This window comes from Gallinula chloropus (genome assembly GCF_964237585.1).
Source record: "Gallinula chloropus genome assembly, chromosome: 1".
NCBI classification, from domain to species: Eukaryota; Metazoa; Chordata; class Aves; order Gruiformes; family Rallidae; genus Gallinula; species Gallinula chloropus.
In genome coordinates this window covers 72,372,705-72,394,148 of record NC_140085.1, presented here as the reverse complement: position 1 = coordinate 72,394,148, position 21,444 = coordinate 72,372,705, and the positions used below count along the sequence as shown (strand labels likewise).

The window sequence follows — 21,444 nt, the reverse complement described above, 5'->3', positions numbered from 1 at the left end:
AGGGTTAGTTACTGGACAAGTAAAAAGTCATTTTGTATTTCCTGCGCTAAAAATCAGGAATTAGCAGTAGAACCTAAAATACAAAGTAAGAAGGTGTTTGCAAATCACCTGGTCAAGACTATGAGGAATCAGAGACTAGACTGCAAAGGGCTGCTGGCTTGAGGAGGGGGTAAAACATGAAGCAAAACCTGTAAGCGTAAAGTATCAGTATGTTTTTTGAAACAGTGACACAAAAAGGTATCTGGGAATTAATGGTCATCTATCATAGGAGACTTCAAACCTGCAACTTTATTGTCATTTTAACCTAAAAATGGTTTATCTATCCATGCTCTAATCAAGAAAAACCTTGAGTACCATCACCTGCCATCCAGAAAAAAATCACACCACCTGGACAGTAAATTCCCACTTTGAGCGGGCATGGCAGGATTTGGCCATCCTTATACTTGTTTACATACTCTTAAGGCTTCAATACTTAAAACCCACCTCCCCCAAAGACTGTTAAACCCCTGCCAAGGGCTTGGTACTCAGTGGGTACCATTGAGTCTCAGGGCACTGCAGGGGTTGCCCCATCCCACATGTACAGCATGCCAAGGGGGCTTGCCATACAATGGCAGTGAGAGATCTATAGCTAAGGCCTGAGCTGGCTTTGGAAATGTTTGTCCCTAGATAGTTTGTCTCAAGCAATCAAATTTCTAGCAGAAAAAAAGGATTTTGATGCTTAGGAGTATCTGAAAACCCCCTTCCTTTTGTTCATTTTCTATTTCATTTATATCTAGAGTGTTTTTACAGGGTTCTGTGAGGTCAGTGTAGACATGTGCCTAAGGATAAATAAATAAGATGCTGTATTTCAGGCTCCTAAAGACTGACTTCCTCCTGCTTTCCCTAAACTTCCCAAAGATCTCAAGAGGCTGTGATGAAGCGTGTGGTCTCAAAAAAAATCAGATCAAACTCCTGCGGATTTTTTCATCGAATGTAGGGATATGCTGGACTTTTTAAGCCAGACACATATTTGTTTACTAGTTAAATAATTTGATTAGTTAGTCATTTGTTAAAGACATAACCCAAAGAGATAGATGATAACATGCTACTGAATGTATATTACATAACTACCCTAGTTGAAATGAGTGTTCAGATTTTAAGTCAAATTTGACCTAATTTCTTCATGGGGCATGAGGTGGTCAAACAGAGACAGGTTTTCAAAAGAGCTCCAGGCCAGATTTGCAAATGTTCAGAAAGCCCAGCTGGGGCTACATTTTTGTAAGGTCTGAGCTCTCATTCCTATGTCTAAACAGCGACCTAAGCACAGAGAAGTGTATCTCACATCCAACACGTGACGCTGAAGTGATGTACAGCTTTTTAGCAATGTAGTGAGTTTTACCTGGATACAGACGTTGGGCTTGTGGGCTGAATTGAGTCTGAATTTGAGGCTTGTTTGTGGAATTTTTTTTGCATGTGGATGTGATTTTTCTCTCTCAGATTGCTTTGTAGGTTTTAGGGTAGAGGAATTGTGAAAGGCAGAGCCAAACTCTGAAATTCCTACCTAGTTTTTCACTGAAACCGTGTGAAACTTCAGCCACCGTGAGTCTCCTGAGTGGAGAAGATCGTGACCCTTTCAATAAAAGCTGCCTAAGTTTCACACCTGCAACAAAACCCACACAATATCATCCTGCATCAGGTTTCTCCCTAAACCTTTTGTCACAGCTCCTTTTTTCAGCCTTACACAGGACAGGGATGCTTCGGCTCTGAACACGTCAGCCAAATCACGTGCTCCTTTTTTGGCTCAGACCCTCGGGTGGGCAGAGAGAGCTCCCACGTCTGCAGTGCCAGGTGCCAGTGAAGCCCTGGCACAGCAGGAGAACAATTTGTGCATTTTTAAAAGGGTTAGATGTAGGATGGAAAGCATCCTCTTTTTGTTAAATCTCCATTTTCTTTCACATGTATTCATGCAACTGAGCCATCTAAAAACACAGCAGATATTTTTCAACACACACAAATGCTGGTTGGGAGTCTTGGTATTGTTGACCCTGTTTATTGATAGTTTGGCATTATTGACTGTGTTGTCATACAAAAATATTTTGCTATTCATGTCTTCCTCTTTTCCATGCAGTGCCCAGCTATTATGATTTGCTGATTACACAAATCCTTTTCTTATTCTTTTTAATGCAGGCAATTATTGAAAACAGAACTGGGATCCTTTTTCACTGAGTATCTACAGGTAGGCATGTGTTTTCTTTCTTTTAAGTCAGATTTTGTTATAGGCCACTAAGAAAATCATTTCACCCGCTCTAAATGCTGATCTGGAGCTCTTTGAAACCATTCAGAGATGTCCACTGACTTATCTGTCTTCTTGTCATTTACAGACTAATGAGATTTGGGTTTTCTGTCTATATAGTTAGATACTAAGAGTCCAACCCGTGGGATAGATTTGTGCACTCACAGTGTTTCTGTATGACATCTCTATCTTTCAGTAGACTTCAGACATTTTCTTTTAACTTAAAATTTAAGTTCCTGAATAAACCAGTTCAATTCATTGTAGTGTAGTTAATAGGAAAGGCATTTAGCAGCAAGTACACACCGTCTATTGAAGCAGTGGTCTTTCTGCTTCTCTAAGACAGACTGTACTGCTTTGTGGGTCAGGTGTTTGAAGTTTGAGGAGCACTTTGTACTCTACAGAATACGTGCTGTGTCCTGAAAGCAGTAGGTGATTATATCATCAGCTAACAAGTGTCCCAAATGATTTAGGCAAGATGGGCCCAGGAGGAGTCCTTTGATGATTGATTATTAAAATAAAAGATCCCCTTTGTTGCCAAACTTAAGAATGAACAAAATGTGAAACATGGTGGCTGTAGGGAAGTACAGAATTGAATAAAGTTGGTCTGTTTTATTTGCAGAATCAGCTGCTCACAAAAGGCATGGTGATCCTAAGGGACAAGATCCGGTTTTATGAAGGTAACTTGGATTTTAGCATAGTCATCTACCTGTGTCACAGGAGTTTTAGCAAATGCATTCTGGAGGCAGTGTGATGCGTTCCACTGTCTTCCATGGACTGTGGATTGCCTTCTGTGAATTCATTCCTACCTTGCATCCTGCCTTAGAGTTCCCATTGGCTTTCATCAAGGACAAGGGATTGCCAAGAGCAGCAGCAAGAAAGTAAAGGGAAGATTGCCTTCAGCATGGACCCTTCCATCTCCTTCCATTACAGCCTGGTCAATGTTAAGGAAAAGTGGAAAAGTAGACTGAAATATATTCATTTAGAAAACCTAAGCACTAAGATCCCAGTTTGTTGAAGTGTCTGGCTAAGTCCAACATAAGGTTATAGGTTATTTTAAGCGTTACTCTAGATTCATGCTTACATTATCAAGGTCAGACACTGTCTCTTTTTTTACAGTCAAATCTTCATTTTTCTTGTCTTCACCTTCTGGAGGTGTGCCCTTGTGGAAGTAAGCATCAAGGATAACCTCCACCCAATGTGTCATTTTACAGTCACCTTCATTTTGCATCCAATGCTACTGTGAGGCATTCAGGTGTGCTTTTAAATATGCTGCTTTGTCCCAGATGTAGGCATCATCAGAGGGTGAAGTGACTTCAGAATATCTTCCAAAACTATTGCCTGTGTAAACAGTCTGAAAATCTTTGTGGAGTCTCGAGACAATTTTAAAGAAATGCACCTCTCTTTTCCAAAGCTGCAGTTGTAATGCCACTTAGTCTGAATATACTGTTTTAAAGATCTTGTTTTAAGTAGTAATCTAGAGACAACCATTTCCAATAGTTTCAGCTATCTATAAATCCTAAATATGATCTTTGATCACTCAGTACAGTTGATCAGATTAGAACACCACAAAAAGAGAACAAATTTCAAAATTTTTTTCAATATTTTTAAATACCTTCCCCCTCAAGTACCCAAACTCTTCTAAGTTGAACACAGAATTCCTCAGTTATGTAAAATGACAGCTTGGAGAGCACAAGGAGAACTATAAGGATCTCAAGTCCTTTGTACTTGCTTTGTGAATCACAGAGGAGGTTGGGGTTTTTTTTAAGTATCCAATCAGCAAATTAGATGCAGAGACCTACCAAAATCCAACCCCTTTTTCTTCTGGTTTTACTAGCTTGAAAATCACAGATACTGTCTGTGATGTTTGAGATCAAAGCTGAGATCAAAAACTGAAATGTGAGACCATTACATGGCTTCCAAAGGGAGGAGCATGTTTAGCAAATACAAAATTTTAGCAAGGCGTTAAGCTTATTTTGGTTTTGAATTTGGTGTATCAATTTGTGGTTGCCCCTTAAAATATGGTTAGAAATGCTGGGAAGGTGATGATTAAATCGATCATGTTTTTTCCAAATCCATCCTTGGAAATTTCAGCTCACTAAAGTTACGTGAGGGTGGCTGTAATTTAGGAATCTCATTCAGAGGCAGAGGTCTTTTTGATAGATGGCTTTCTGCTAGCTTGCCTGGGAAGCTGCTGATGGCTATGAGTTTCCAAGGCTGGAATTTGAGTTTCTTGACAGCAGAGACAGCAGCACCCCAGAGTCCCTCCCATAGTCAGTGATCCCACGGCTTCCATAATACCAAGACAATCCTGGGAGCACAGAAATCTTAGGAGCACCCATTCTTAGCAGGGCTCCCTTACTGGGTCTGCAGCACGTAATGGTCCTGCCCTCAAATGTCAGGTTGCCCTACATCCCGTGGTTTGATTTTCCTCAGCCATTTGGTGTTGAAGTTATCAAAAGAGGAAAAAGATCACTTCACGCCACATTTTGGAGGGAGTTTGTCCTGCAGGAGGTTTTGAAAATTTCAACTTTTGTTTTGAAATTACGATTTTTAAAATTTTTTGTTATTCTTATATTTATTTTGGGAGTTTCAGTTAGTTTTTAGAAACACTGCTAAAAGTACATGCAAAATTGGCTGTGTTTCATTATTTAGTTTAACCCAGCTTCCTGGAATCCGGCAAATGCTTATGGCAAATGTGGGAATCTTTGCCTGACAGTAAACCAAACATATTCTTGAAAGGACATGGAAGTCATAGTGAAAGATGCTCATGATCAACACACCGTAGGAGTTCTTCCACGGCCCCCAGCCAAAGGCCTGCCTGGCACAGGCAGCTCTCTGCAGCCTCTCTGAGCTGCTGTACAGAAATCCGTCACTTCACTAAACAAGCTGCCCACAAGATGGAAGGTGTGACAGTAAAGGCATGTTTATCTCAACGGGGTAATTTGACTTCAAGCAATTCTAGCAGCAAGACTTGAAAAGGACCAATCTTCAGCACCCACATCTGGAGCCAAATTTGTAAGGGCTTAGTTTCTGCTTAACCTCAACTTGGGGCAGCTAACATATATAACTCTTAAAAACCCTACCCTCAAGGTGTAGAATAGTTAACACTTGTCCATGATCAGATTTATATCTTTGAAACACTTTAGTGTTTCAGACACAAGTATATGGAGGTTATCATGCAACAACATTATTATATTTTATATATATAATACATATAATAAATATATATATATTTATAATATGTATATAATATATATATATATATATGTTGTAGCTACTAGGAAATTTGGGACTTGGTTCCCTTCTGTATTTCACTGCATCTAATGCATGGCAATATTTTAAATCTGACACTAAGAACACCCCTTATGTCTTGTACACGAGTGCGTAGGACAGAGAGGACTCCTGCCTGGTGCTGCAGAAAGACAGACCTTGGTGTGGTTGATAAGGCAGCAGCTGCAGTATAGCACCGTGATGTACATTTGTCACTGAAAGCACTTAAAGTCATCAGCCCAGGAATAATGGAGGAGGTGCAGATGGGCCAGAGCTGGTGCTATTTGTCATGTGCTTAAAAATGCAGGGAGATGAAGTATCCCATGATAAAGATTGGCACTTGGCTGACTCAGGATACAGATGCTTTCGTACAGAGTTTCTTTGTGATGTGTGTGCAATTCTGGGCAAAATGTTCCCTGGCTGAGGCCCTAAGTGATGCTGTAATACAGAAATTAAGAATAGTATCTGATTCTGACACCAATCGTAATACTGATTGATTGCTGTTGAATTTGCTGCTTGATAAGTCCTATTGTCTTGTCTGAATAACTCGCAATCATTGATGTATTTATCTCCATTATACTTGCTGGTGGAGGTGCAGTGGCATTGGGCTCCTGTCACAGATGGGTTAGGGGCACAACGATGCTGAAGAGCTTTCCCAAGGTCACCTAGGCCATTCTGAGGGACAGGGTTTTGAAGCCAGCATCCAGCTATTGAGCCAGACTTCTACTCCCCTAGATCTTGGCTTCTCCTTGCATTTGCCTCTCTGATTTGCAAAATGTTCTGTAGGGAACTCCGGTGTCTAACTTCATTGTAGGACCTGGCTGGGACTTCTCTGATCTCTGCTGCAGTGGCTGCCGCTGGGGAGGGAATGGAGAGGGAGGTGGCCTCTCTGTGAGGACCTTGGGGAATTCACATTGTAGCAGGTTTTGACTGCATCCTTTGAAAGTTACAGGAAAAAGTAGAGCTGCAACCCCGTTCTCTTTTTCCATAGGTCTTGGGTGAGATTTTCTATGTAAGTGGAAACATGGGGATGCAAAGGGATGAGGGGATGTTTTGTGAAGGATCTCCACAGAGCACAGTTTGCTGGCTTAGGGCTTAGAGGGAGGCATAGTGGGGGAAGTCTTTCTGCAGGAATGTTTCCACATTTGACCTTCTGTGTCCTCCTACTGTTTTCCTCTGCAGTCTTGTCCGGTAGATATTACTGCAAGAGCTATTGTTCCTTATTATTCTTAAGGTTTTTCTGAGTAAGCTTCAACCTCAAAGTCTCTGAGTTTATTAAGGACGTTAGATGTGTCATCTGAAAAGACACAAATACTGAATGATCCGGTATAGTGAAGGGAATACTAATTCCATACTGCTAATAGTAGCTGTTACGTGATTCATCTTTGTGTGTAATAGCAGATCCACACTGTCTCCGGCATGTTTTAGTCTTTGCAGTTAGCTGATGACAACCCAAACGTTTCACTAGTTTGTTTTGTGTTTTTGCAGGGCAGAAACTGCTGGATACCTTAGCTGAAACCTGGGATTTTTTCTTCAGTGATGTCCTGCCCATGCTTCAGGCGATTTTCTATCCTGTGCAGGTGAAAAATTACTCTGTTACTATAGAATCCTGAAAAACTGGAAAAAGCAACTTTACTGGTTCATCAACAGATTGATGCAATGCTTAACTCTCTCTCCTTGGGCCAGCCTCCTGGTGCAGCTGTTCTGTGTAGTCATGTCATGCAAATAAGATTCTTATGCAAACAGGGGTTTGAAGTGCTTGGGTGGAAAAGATGAAGGGGAACTTGCAAAAGAGAAGTGAAGTGTAGGGAGGATACTTCTCATGACAGCTCACAGTAAAAGTCAAGAAAGGGTTATGAACAATACACTGAAGTATGCACACTTCACAAGTGGAGCTGTGCTGAATTCAATATGTACATTTCCTTCTCTGTGATGTGAATTCTTCTCTGAAGTATCTCCACTTTTGAAAGGAATTGTATTTCCAAGGTCAAACTCTATGCTACTATAAGTGAACAGCAATAATCAGTGGAGTTAGACCAGTTTACTTAAGCACAGAATTTGACTCTAGTAATTTCAAATCCACAATAAGTACTTGATCAGAGTATTGCTTACAAGTTAAGTCCCAAGGAAATCTGTACCAGAGAAGTGTAAGTGACCTTGGACCTCTTAGATGCCTACAGATTTTAGTTGCAGTTTGGTGCCTAAACGTATTTGAGGAAACTTTGGAAACATCCTCACAGTTTTCCAAGTGGACTTCATGTCTAAAATGATTGTCCAAATGTTACTGATATTTCCATTTGCACCTGCAGCTAATTACAGGCATGAAATCTGAATTCGGTGGAAAAGCTGCACCTTTTTGTCAGAATTTGATTCTGAAAGAGAAGAGCTCTAAAAATCTACAGGGCTACCTCAACCACTGACTTGTGTCTTATCAGTATGAACTTCAAAATGATAGACATAATATGGTATTAAAAACCTATTGATACATGATGGGAGATTTTTTTCAAGTCCCTCATAATTTAAATCCAAGGCATTTGGGAAACTTAGAGGTATAGGTGGGCTTGCAACCTGTTTCTCCTTGCTGACTTGACTAAATTGGAACTTACTCAGCTGTTTTTAAAAGTTGCACCAAATACCCCTTTACATTGTTATGTTCCTGAGGCCTTTGAAAATAATTCGGCAACACAAGTCTCCTCACCTGCCAGAGAAATAATAGCTTGAATTTTCAAAGGCACCTCGGGGGGGTAAAAGCCCCAAGTCCCATGTGATTTCAAATAGATCTATGTGCCTGATATTCTGAGATTGCTTCCAAAAGCCCAGCTGGTGCTTATGTGCTCTTATAGATTCTGTTCTTAGCAACTGAAGCAGATTTGGGGCCTTCTTTGCAGTATAAATAACTTTTATTTCACAAAGTGAAAAGGAATGGGTGGTGTGGGGTTGGGTCAGGCTTCTTTATTCCAAACTAAGACAAGTCAATACCAGCTCAATACCAGCCCTTCCAGGAGTGTTAATATTTGGCTGGCAGCACTCATAACTGCAGGGAAGAATAGTATGTACAGCTATATATATACCCAAGGAAAAAACCCTGGTGCCAGAAACAGGAACAGTTTTACAGCTGCCCATAAGGCAAGCAGTGTTAATCTCTGCAGGCAGAGCTATCAGTGTATTCTTCAGATGAGATTTTCTTCAATGAAAAGCTATTCCTGAACTGCAAAAAGTTGTCTTTGAAAATGTGATATGAAACTTCAGCTCTGCTCCTGCCTTATAATGAACTGTAGAGAAAAGGAGGATCCACTGATGGGCTGAGTCAGGATTCCCACCATAATCTGAAAACCATACCCAGGGAGTACTCAAAATCTTGAGAAATAATGGAAATCCAACCCTTTTTCCACCCTGCTTTAAAAAAAACAACAACAGCAACAACAACCCCATTTCATTACTGCTAAATATTCATATATAGCCTGCTCTCAGGTTTGATGCTCCACACCCCACCCCCTCACCACCTTCGTACACAGTCAGACTGTCATTGTCTGCAGCATTTGTTACTGCCAAATCAGGTTCACTGAGCAGACCTGTAGGCTGCTCTGTGTCCTTTGTTTTCCTTCGCTTTTCATTCAGGTTTGCCATTCTTGTAATCCTTCAGGAGTGGAGGAAGGAATCTTGACAGAGGAATCTGAAACTCATTTTCACACTGCTCATAATCCATCTTGTTTTGTTTCTGTTTCCAAGGGGAAGGAGCCCTCGGTTCGGCAGCTGGCTCTTCTGCACTTTAGGAATATAATTACCCTTAACATTAAATTGGAAGATGCATTATCACGTTCCAGAGCCAGAGTTCCACCTTCCATTATCCAGATGCTCTTAATACTCCAGGTAATTTGGTTAATTTTCTCAGACTCTTTTCTTTATCAGTCTTCCTGTACTGCAGTGCTGGAGGCTTCTTGAGCAGGCTCTGATTTTCCTCATTTATTGAAAACTTCTTTCCCTTAATGCCAGAGCTTCTGAGCAATTACAAATGGTCCTAATATCTAAAAGTAGAGACTGTAGGGGTTTAGGTTGCATGCCTTAACATCTAGAGGTTCTTCAGAGTAACAGCTTGTTTTGAAAGCGCTCGTTTTTGAATGCAAAGTTTTGCAAGCAGCCCAGTGTATGTGGTAATAACATGACTTCTATTAAATGCTGCTTGTTGCTGCAGTAGTGGTTCTGGATATGAAGTTTCACATCTGGAGTAAGCAACAAAGCGAATATGCATTTTATAGTTGAATCATGGTCAGACTTGGTTACTGGAACCAAATTTCTGTCAAAGCTGTTGATACAAAAACATTAAGACCAGATACTGGAATTTGCTTTTAATGTTAGATTTACTGGGTTTTTTAGCAGTGAGGAGAAACAAAAAGAGGAATTCCAGGCAAAAGGCAAGTTGTTTGGGGTTTTTTCTTAATTAAAGAAAAGCATGAATTTGTGTTGCAGAGAAGGGGGATGAGGCAGGAGGGAGGGAAAGAGCCAGGACTGGATTCTTCGGGCATGAGGAAGTTGAGATTTTCCTGGCTGGTAATTTTTTTAATAAACAAATAGATTTACAGCAAATGAAAGGATATAGTTTCTGGCACTTAAAATGACTCTTTGCTCTTCATCACTATATGACTTAGTTTTGTGTATCAAGTTGTTTTAAAGAGCAGGATAATCTGAAGGTCAGTAATAAAAATATCAAACATGGAGTAAGATTCTTTCTGCTGGGTCAAGAAATGGTATTTCTCCCCTACTATTGCAGTGTACATTTGTTGGGGTGCATAATGGTGTGTCTAACATAGTTTTCTCAGAGAAAAAAGGATACCTATGTGGTAGGACTGTTTGCTTGCCTGGTCTCCCTTCTCTTCGGTCAGTGCTTCTTGAAACTGCTGCCTGATTGTGGCACCATGACAGCAGCAGCAGAGATATTAAGATTCCTAGGAGTTTCATGGAAATTAGTGTCTGGAGAGAGGAGAGCAGCCTCAGGGCAAAACTGGAGCATGGGCTTAACTGCATAATGAGACATCAAAGAATTCACGTAATTGAACTGTGAACCCAGCTGTGTTAATGGACACCAGAGGCTCCCCCTGAGAGAACACCACAGCGGAAACCCTTAATCACAGGGAGGTTGTCTATCAGGCCTCATCCCTTCTTACACCAGAGGTCCATTGTAAACCAGGCTTCAGCAGCGTCGCTGCTAACAGACCTGCTAGAATTTTTTGTGAGCTCTTCTTCATAGAATCTGTGTTGGCTAGGGGCCCTATCTGGCTTCAAATGAATTCAGTGGTGAGCTGAAAAACACCCTGATCCAGAAAGTTCATAGGAGGCGAGGTGGAGTCATTTGCCAGGATCAGTGCTGTCAGAAACTTTCTTTGCAGGTCCTACTTCAACAACCAGAGGTGTTAACAAGGTGGATGCCTGTTTAGAGTAAAAAGCCAGATCCATTCTCATTGCAAAGATGTTGATGGAAATCAGTAACAGAGGGAGAGAGAGTTTGCTCCTGGGTGTTTTTTTTTCCGCATACGTTACCTAGAGTAGTGCAGTGGAGATGGTGAAAGTCCTTTCTCGGCAGTAGCTCAGCCAAACTTGTGGTTTCAAACCTAATAGAAATTACAGGGAAGTGTCAGAAGAGGATTGGGGAATGAGCTATTTCTGTGCTTAGTAGTGTTAGTCAATAATTCGATTTCAGAGCAAAGGCTTTTTCCCAAACTCAAGTGTCAAGCTAAACAAAACCAAATTTTACATATTTATGGTATAATAATGAAATTTCCTTGAGTTACATTTATTCAACATGTGACTAGGCCTGAAACACGAATAGCGATTCAGCTGTCCAAAGAGCACGTAGTGGTCTTGTGTGTGTGGTTTTCTAGACTGAGAGACAGTGTCTAGATGTGAACATTGTCTAATCCCTTTCTCTGTCTGTGGTGGTTTGACTGGAGGCCAGGTGTCCCCCAAAGTCACTGTATCACTCCCCTTTTCAGCTGGACAAGGGAAAAAGATATATATTGGGAGGCTCAGGAGTTGAGATAAGGACAGGGAGAGATCATTCCACAATCAGTGTCACAGGCAAAACAGACTCAACACAGACTAAAGGAAAGAAACTTTCTAATTTATTACCCTGCACTGCACACCCAGTGACACCAGAGTCAGGTAATGAGAAGCACGACCAGATCTTAAAGCACCTTCCCCCACCCCTCCCTTCTTAGCAGACTTCAGTCATGATTTGGCTCCCTTCTTCCCCTCTCATTGTGGCATGAGGAGGGTCAGGGAATGGGGGTTTTGGTCAGTTCCTCATGAATTGTTTTCCTTCTTAGTTGGGGGGTAGGGGCATTCCTCACACCCTTCCTTTGCTGCACCATGGGGGCCCACCCACGGGAGACAGTCCTTCATGAACTTCCACAACGTGAGTCTTTCCCACAGGGCAAAGTTTCTTACATCTTCTCACTCCCTTCTCTGGTGACAAAATGCAGCTGCTTTCTGGGTTTTTTTTCTCCTAAAGGTGATTCCCAGAGGTGCTGTGACCGTCACCGATGAGTTTGCCTCTGGTCAGCAATGACTCCGGCCTCGAGCCGGCTGGTGTTTGCTCTGTGGGGCCTGCAGAGAGCTTCTGGCTGCTTCTTGCAGAAGCCACCCCTGCAGCCCCACTCCTTCTCCACCAGAACCTGGCCACTCAAAACTACATCACTGTCTACTAGGGATATGACTTTGTAACAAACTCGGCGACACCTCAGTGGGCTTCCATGGCTGGATGGGACTGGTTGTGTTGACCCTGGACCAAATGTTGAGCCTGGCGCTATTTCCCCGTTTCTGCCCCTGACAGCCTTGTGCAGCTGTGTTATGCAATTAAGGAGGATGTCATCTTCAAGATACCATCTGTAATGTCAGCTGAAGGTCACAGGTTGACAAAGACCCATGCTAACATGCACCAGTCTGTCCTGTTAGATTGGATTAAAGTGGGAGACATTTGGTAACTAACGCAGGATGCATCTGGTACTGTTCAGGTATTAGCTTGACATGGTGTAAGGGAAGACCTCCATCAATTTTGTCAGGAGAAGACACTTTCCTTATGGAGGGGAAGGGAAGCTTTTTTAAAGAGGAAATGGAAGCTGCAGGAATCCTTGGACTTTATTAGGGAAGTAGGTGCTGATTCAGCAAAGCTTGGTGAGCCTGGGTTGGCTTCAGCATGCAAGTGATTTCACTGACCTCTGTGAAGTTACTGACCTATTGCAAGTTGCACACAGTCCTTGCTTACTCAGCTGGCCATGCTTTGGCAAGGAGAATAAAACAGTCCCTGCCAAAGATGTCCCATATAAAAGGTCCTGAAATGAAGTCGAGCCCCTTGCTTCATTGTTTGGGTGATTGATTTTCCTTCTTTGTATCAAATCTTTCATCCTGTCCTCAGTAAACCTTTGGCTGGAAGTGTGCCTACCAGCCATGCATTTAATATCCCAGTGTGTTACACCAGTCCTCTGGCCTACAGTAACATGGTAAGAGGGTATGGATAAGGACAGAAGGCGTCACCAACCTGACACAAGCAATTTGTCCAGAGAGCCAGATACCTCAATTTCTTTGTACCTAATACATCCAAGATTTTAAAAGAAAAAGGGAGGAGGGGAAAATCTCATACCTTCTCTATGCAGGCCCTCTGTGAAGGAAAGAAGAACCTTCGTTTCTGGGACAAAGTTGTTACAAGTATTTTAATAGCAGATTGTGTATTTGAAGCTTTGTTGTGAGATACCCCCATTTAAAGGATCAGAAGTTATTCCTCAAATTAATTGTTAGACTTGGATTCTCCAATCCAGTAGAGCCATTTCTGCATCTCACCAGTGCTGTAATCTGGACTAATCACTGTAACCTATTGGAGAAGCAGCAGTCCCCTCAGAACTGAGGGCAGAGGTGATATTCCCATGCAATTGAAGTCAGTGGGAGTTTTACCATGGCATGGAAGAAAGGCCTTAAACCATTCCAAGTTCCTGTTGCGAGTACAGCCTGACCCAGTTACAAAGCACAAGCTGAGATGTTAATCCTTTCTGGTTGCTTACAGGCAACCTAAGCTAGAGTGCCTCCAGGATGATCCTGTTTAACTTTTAGGGTCTTCAAGAGTAGAGTCCTAACTGAGGGGAGTAAAAGTAGAACAAAACTTGCTTTTGAGCAGAGAGCTGCACAGGACCTCAGGGAACGACACTGAGTTGTCAGTCTCACCTTCATGACCTTTCTCTTTGGGTGGAATTAGGAAAACAGAGGGAGAGTGATAAATTAAAGGAGAGATTAGAAAACTATTTTCTCTCTTACGTTCTGTGAACCAAAGAGAGCAAAACTACCACTGGAGGATAAACAGTCTGACTTATTTCCCAAAACCTGTTGTTAAAGATGACCTTTGCCACTGAAACCAGAACATCGTATCTCCAGGTATCTCTCTTAAGGTCTGAGAAATTTGGAAGAGAAGAATTAAAGAGCATTAATTCATACCTTTCAGTTAACGTTAGGATTATCTGAGTTCACAGAATTTCTCTGGGTGACCTGAGTTTTGCAAAAACCCTAAAAAAGCACAGGACAATATCTCTTGTGCTGAGGGATGAGGCCTCACTAACAGAAGCTCTGAAGAGAAAAATAAAACTTGTGGTTTCCTTTCTGGCTTCTCTGAGCTTCATTTGAACTCCATTGCCTGTTGTCTTTCTCTGTAAAAGATGAAAAAATAAATACATAAAACTGCCCAGTGGGACCTATTTTTTATCTCTGGAAAGTTCCTAAATGTTGGTTCAGCCTCTTGCACATCAGTGGGGTGGAGAAGCACCTTGCAAGAGTTGCAAGCGGTTGCAGAGAGTTCTTTTTTTTCCATCTCAGCAGCCACACAGCAAACCAAAGACAATGTAGTGGTTAAAAACAAAATACCCTTCGCTGTCGGAAGGCTGCAGTGTCCTGCCTGTGGAACAATGGATTTACTGTAACGCTGCAGTACGTGTCAACTGGGGTCAATTCTTTCTGTCCACAGGGTTTCAAATTCACTGGTTGCTTTTGTGAGTTTGCCTTACTGAGCCTCCTAGACCTGAAGCTTAGGTTGGATAAAGTGATGTGAGCGTGAAGTTTCAACAGGCTTTTAACTCCTCTTTGACTTTTCCTCATCTGCTGTTCTTTAAAACTCAAAATCCTGAAACCAATAAATAAATGCATTGTAGACCCTATTTAAGTATAAATCACCGTATCAAAAAAACTGGGCTTTCCATGGGTTGTGTAGGCATGTGTTTTCTTCCTTCCTAGTGAAAGGGTGCCTTGTCTGTGTTGTTTGCATCAGCCCCACAGGCACGTACAGAGTCAGGTAGGAAATCTTACAGCTGGGACACTGCCTGACACAAAGGGAAGACTTCCAGTGCTTTGTATTGTCACACGTGAAACTGAGAATCTGGCCCTCAAGATTTACTCCTCAGAGTATTTTGTACAAACAGCACTCGCTTCTAAGCCATGTCCTCCATCTTACTCTGTCAGCAAGTGCAGTTTGCAGTAGTTAAATTGACACAGGTTTGTTATCCTGGGATAAATTTGTATTGCCATGATTTTTAACAAGACACAGCATTCATCTGTTGTGGGAAAAACATCCTTTTGAAAGAAAATCTTGACATTTTTGCTAGTGAGGAGTACTTGTCGCATTGGATTTTTTATTTCTTCATATGATTTCTGTTACCTTGCTAGTTTTCTGGTGCTGGGAATCTTTTCTTCATGGAAGGAGCAGAAATGCTAGAATTATTTCATCTGCATCTTGGGGTATTGCTTCAAGCAGGTTCAGATGCGCTGTGCTAGTGAGACAAGAAGCTGGGAGCTGACCAGAGAGTTCAAAAAAGTGACAGCAACAGTAGCCTGAGTGCAACACAGGGGAACCAGAGACAAATAAATGTTCATTCCAGCAGAGCTGACGCTTTGGTCGGCCCAAAGGTGCCAGGCAGGATTGCTAAAGAAGCTACTTGTACAAACCAAAGTACCACCTTTGCTTGCTTGCATGTCAGTTGAGAGAGCAATTCCTCTGACATAGCTGGGGACATCAGTGTAGGTGTTAAGGATGTGAGTCAGTGACAGCTATCAGTTTTCCATTTACAAGCTGTCGGCTTGAGGAGGGAAACCACATCAGAGGCATTTAACCTCTATGATGTTTTTAACTCTGTTTCCACCTGGCACTTAGTTCACAGCTCACCACAAGTATTCTTTCTCCAGGGGCAAAGATAATGGGGAGTGAGCGTGGCTGCTGTTAGCCATTCAGCAAGCCTGACTGACAGGGCTTTTTCAGTAGTAACTCCAGTGCAGCCGGCGTCTTGGCACCACGGACCTTGAAAGATTTGTGCTCGTGTAGACCCTCTTTGTAACTGAGGTCAGTGGAAGTCCATCGCCATCTGAAAATAACAGATTTCATTTTAAAATTGAATACTTCCCAAAACTACCTCTCAGCATATTTGACAGCACTACATGTTGTCACTTCTGTAACTGTAAGCAGTGGGAAGACAGGAAGGCGGCATGAAATGTTGTAGTCGTTCTGCTTTGTTATCTATGAAGCTCTGGTATGGACACTACAGCACAGTGATTCCAATGCATGTCTTGTCCCTCCTCTTAACAGAAAGACAGCACTCGAGGGAACACGACCACAACCGTGTCCATACCAGTTAAACACAACTGGTTTAGAAGGCAGTTTCCACTGTGCAAACTCCCTTTAGGCTGGGGTATTTGGGGGCTGGACTCGATGATCTCTTGAGGTTCCTCCCAACCCCTACAATTCTGTGATTCTCTGATACAGTCATAATGTGTTTTAAAAGTACCTCGCATGAATTAAAACGTCGCTTCCATGAAGGATGCCAGTTAGTTACCCAAAGGTATGTCTGCAGGTGGAGTTGTTCAAACGCCACAGGAGTGTTTGGACTTCCCTGAGTTAAGCCACTGTGTGCATCAGGTCCTCTGCAGTTACTGCCCACTTGCTGTTTTGCACTGCTGTAGGTGAGAAGTGCTTACTTGTCCTCTGAATTACCCAACGCTTGCCTCGGGGCTAGAGCGGGTGCACGGGGAGTTATGGCACCTGAGACTACCTTGGCCACACTAATTTACTTGTGCAACCTAAGCGTGAGTCGTTTCAGCTCGAGTCAGTTGGGTACGTGTTTAACCTCAGCTAAACCAGCCTGTCTTTACTAGAACGTATGCCTGTCTCCTGGACTTCACCCCCATTAGTGAAACTGGCCTATTAAAACCAGTGCAAGTTCATTGGCAGGCAAATCCTTAATCCTTAACAAAGTAGAGTTAAATCAGTGAAATCATTCTTAACTTGAATTACAATGTCCCAACAGACCCTATAATTTTTTCAAGTAAGAGGGAGAAGGTTTTAACTAATTGCATTAGTTTGTACAAATGTCTTTTGTGGACCCATTTGGGCCAGTACACTGAAACTGTCATGAAAGATAGTATAGAAATTTTGATTGTTGAAAAACTCTGAGCATGAAACATTCCCACAGTGCAAGAATCATTTGAGGCAGGGTGCTTTAGTACTGTAATTCACGGGTTGTCTACAGGGGAAACATAAGAAAGTTAATCTAAGCTACCTTTTAAGGAAGATTAATTAAACCTCATTAAAACTCTGTATGGACACTCATTCTGAGAATTAAAGGGCTAAGAAGGGAGGGGAGTTAAGTTAATGACACTTCAATTCTACAGTGGAGGCCAAAGCACAGTTTTTCTAAAGAGCTTTCTGTTCTTAATTTAGTGGCAATTATTTAATTTCCCTGGATGTCCCCAGGTAGACAGAGCCACAGTGGAGCTGCAGCTCTTGAGTTGCCCAGGGCTTCACAGGGGAGGTCCTCAAGAAGTGACAGTCACTTCTCAGCTGTCATGGCCAGCTGCAGATCTGGAAGCCATCCCAGTTGCCACTGACACCGCAGGTGGTATCTGCCAGCACAGGCAGTGGTCACAGGCAGCACAAAGGGGGAGGACCACGTGCTTGCTGTGACTGAGCTGTGTCCTTGTAGGTAGCAAGGTCAGCCAATGCTGTGGTTGGGGTCGCTGGTGCAGCACCTCCTCTTCTGCCCAGCTGGGATTTACCTGGCCCAGCTCATCAGAACAGTAATAGTCACATTTCCAGCAGAAAGACCATGTAGGGTGGTTTCATAGTGTTACATATGTGGGTTTTTGGAGATGAGTCCCTATCAGTTTCTAGCCAGGTCTGGCCTGAGCTGCATCTGGGTGCAGAGCAGCTCTGTTAGTCCCCCTGCATAGGTACCACTGAGCCCCTGCCTAAAGCTTTTCATCTGGGCATGGGGCTAGCAGATAAGGTTTCTGCCATGCAATTCCAGAGGCTGCCCATGTGCTCCTTCACCTGCTCAAGCCATTCTTGCCACAGACATGGGGCTGCATGATGCTGCAGCATGCTGGATTTTGACCACTGATCCTTGCTGGTAGCACTGCCGCTTCTCCCTAGTCTTGCTAGCTGCTCCATCACCTTTTATCTTCCCATACATTGCCTTCTGACTCCTCTTTTCTTCCCACATACCCATCACATTTTCCCACAGGGCAAAAGGGAAGAAGACAGAGAGGTGGCATGGTGGTCACATGGTGGACAGCTGAAAGCTGATCCTTGCAGGCAGCTCTTCCTCTCATCTTAGTTTCCCCCTCCTGCCTTTGATTATGCCCATAAACTGGATCAAGACCCAGTAGCAGCCAGTTGCAGAATGCCAGGACACACAATGGGGGGAGCTGCCTGCACCATGGGCCTGTTAGGTGGTTATATAAAATGCCTCAGCCTCTGCCTTCTCCCCAATTGTGCTGAGAATTTGTGAGCATTATGGATGCTCTTGCTCTGCAATGGCACCAGACCCATGTCCCCAGGCCTCTCTCAGTCTGTGGTTGCTTCTGCCAGAGCCAGCAGCCTGTGGGGACAGCATGTCCCAGGCTGGTGGCATGGGGACTTGCAGAGCAGATAACTGCTTTGTGGTGTGTGTCTTAAAAAAAATATTTTAAAAAATGCTGTGCTTGCAATCTGCAAAAGATAGGGGAGGGACTGAATGAGTCTGTTGGAGGCATCCAACCTCCCATGATGAGTGGACAGGGTTAATGGTCTCCTGTCAGTAATTTCACAGTGTTACTCTTAGCTACAGAATAAACAGCTATGTGGCGTGGTAATATGCAACACGTTCTGTGAAATTCGTTAACTTGCCACTACCCAATTATTACAGGCAATTAAAAGGCAAACAGTTAATCATGTGACAGAGCAGGATTCAGATTATGTTCTTTGATTTAAACCTCTATCTGTTAGAAGCCTTTGGTTGTTTCCAGTCTGCTACCAGGTGGCTGCAGGAAAACTTACGCAGCGCAAGGTGTCGGGGATGTGACAGGTTGTGCCTGAGAGTCAGGTGTGTGGGTGGTTGTGCTGAGCACCCCCAGTGTGTTACAGCTTTGCTGGGAAGTGACCATCCATCAGAAAGAGAGTGGGAAGTGCCCTGCGGCAAGCCCAGGGCGTGAGGAGGGGAGGGAACCACTCCCGACTCGTGTGCTCTTCAAAATGGATCCAGAGGGCCTCGGGTTTGAAGTGATTAGGCAAGGGGTTGCTTTTTAGGGCTCTTTGTGCTCCCCTAAAAAGGGGAAGGCAAAAAAGACACGTGCAGCAATAAAACAGATGCTGGGGAAAGGAAAAACCTGGCTGGGATGTGTGAGAAAGGCATTTTGCAAAATACAGCTGTTGGGCTCGGAGTGCCTCTCACATAAACCCAATTAAATTTCTTCTCCTTGAGCAGCTAAGAGCTGTCAGCTGCTCACTCCCGGTTGCTGCGTCTCTCCAAGCCTCCCTTTCTGCTCACGCGGATGGAGCGGAGCCTTCATGTGCTGGGTGCTGGATCGGCACAGTGACAACAGGGTCTCTGCAGCCTAATGCTAGAAATGTTGGATGCATTTGGACAGATAAATGGGGAATACAAGGAGAAAAACACACCAGAAGTAATTTTACAGCAATATAACGGTTGGCCTTAGCGATCCAAATGTCCTTTGGAGGCTGGTGTCAATGAGGTCACTTCTGCTCTGGTTGTAGGTTGCCTGTCGGGCTCCAAGATAAAAAGTAAATCTCTCATTCCTCCTGTATTACTCACGAGCCTTTCTTGCGGTTTCCTTGTTTAGTTGAAGAGAACAAAACCTGGGAAGAAGCAGTAGGGTATTTCCACTGTTTCTCAAATTGCCTGAATCAGATGAGGACAGATGTTTGGGCAGTATGAAGCTAATGCAGCTCTGCTGAAGCCCGTGTTTAGTTGAGGAGGTCTTGGGCAATAGTTTTGTCTGAAGAGGTCTAGAATATGTTTCTATATGTAGCAGTGGTGTTAACATTTTAAACAGAAGCAGAGGGAAGGATTTTCTGTGATACTACATAAATTAAAGTATTAGCCAGTTGTGGGAGGAGAGGGGGGGAAGACGACTTCCCATTTCAAGAGATAGGTCAGGGTGTCTGTTGGTTTCAACCACACAGGTTTCCATTACATGTAGATCTACTATGGTTGTTAGAAGGATTGCTGAATACTGCTGCATTCTGCCCAGGCACACAACCCTGGTGGGTGATGGGGGCAAAGGAAGGAAGGTCAGCCTTTCAGGGCCACTCCTGCGGTCACATCTCTAATCCATGTACTCTTTGCATTTGGGGAGCACACAGCTCAGTGTTCTCTGGCTGTGAACTCAGCTTTTGTACTCTTGTATTTCTTTGTTTCCTTTTACCCATGGGGTTGCTGAGAGGCAGTTTCCAGTTTAGATCCAGTCAGTTTCTTCCCAAGTATTTTGAATTGGCACAGACTTTTTTATTGAAATAGAATTGTTCTGTAGAAATGTGTTGCTTTCAGCAAAGCTTTTGCTGCAGCCAGGAGGGTTCCCACAGGAAGCACCTGGGCTCCAAAACTTCTGGGACTGATGGAAACTCAACCTCCTTGTGCAAGAGAATAACCACGAAGTGCTCCTTCAGGAATGTGCTGCTTAGTTCCCAGTTGTCCTGGTGGGTTATTCCCTGCCTGCACAGGCAACAGGCTGAGGGCAAGCAGCTGTCCAGAGTGCTTAGTTGCCTGCGCAGACAGCTGCTGATGGTATCTGAACCATGGGCCTTGGTAAGCCCTGATAGATGGGTGATCTGGAGGTGATATGCCACTTTCTGGCTTACAGGGATGTGGTGGTGGTGGTGAAAACTGTGTCACCACCAGAAATAGCAAAAATTGAAAAAAAACCCAGAAGGCACAGCTGACACTTCTACTCAGTCTATTCATGAGATTGCAGAAAAGAAGAAAATTTGTGGAGTAGATTCAGTCACCTGCGAAGGATGAAGCAGCATAGAGGATGCTGGAGGATGAATGTTCATTAATAATTTAAAGGGGGAGGGAGTGTGGCTGTGAAAAGATAGTATCAGAAATCCTCACAAGTAGGTAACAGCAATGTTTGCAGCTCTTCAGAAGCGTTTCTTGGAAGTCTCTTCAAAAGAGCCTGGCTGCGCTGAGGGAGGGCTGCTCTGCTGTCCTTTTTTCTGTCTGCTTCCCCCTCCCCCCCCCCCCAGAAAATAAAGGCAGCGTGGGTTTTCTTGTAATGAATGTTAAATGAGGAAATACTTGGAACCAAGATCAGGTGAAAGACTTGACTGCTCAGAGTTAAAAGTCAGCAATTGCCCAGCAAGGTTGGGGTTGTTTCAAAGTCACATTAGCTTATTTGACTGAGATGATTGCAGCTCTTGTCTGTGCTCAGGGGAGTCATATAGCCAGGAATCATACAACTTCTAGCCCTGAAACTACAAAAGGCAGAAAAGCATACCATCATTTTTGGTGGATCTTTATTAGCAAGCTAGCTGTTTGGTTTCTGTGAGATCCTAAGTACTGTATTTAAAGCCTCAAAGTAACTTCCTTACTTCTAATCACTTCATA

General features: G+C 43.2%; 1 protein-coding gene across 1 annotated transcript in view; it reads left to right on the top strand.

Moving 5' to 3' along the window:
• Positions 1-21,444, top strand: part of PRR5 (proline rich 5) — a gene marked incomplete at its 5' end in the record, with an annotated part of 54,213 nt that overhangs the window by 15,502 nt on the left and 17,267 nt on the right. Inside the window, 4 exons of the mRNA XM_084274935.1 lie at positions 2,167-2,215; positions 2,892-2,949; positions 7,031-7,122; positions 9,272-9,412. Coding sequence (XP_084131061.1) covers positions 2,167-2,215; positions 2,892-2,949; positions 7,031-7,122; positions 9,272-9,412 — 340 coding nt within the window. The remainder of the gene's footprint in view (positions 1-2,166; positions 2,216-2,891; positions 2,950-7,030; positions 7,123-9,271; positions 9,413-21,444) is intronic.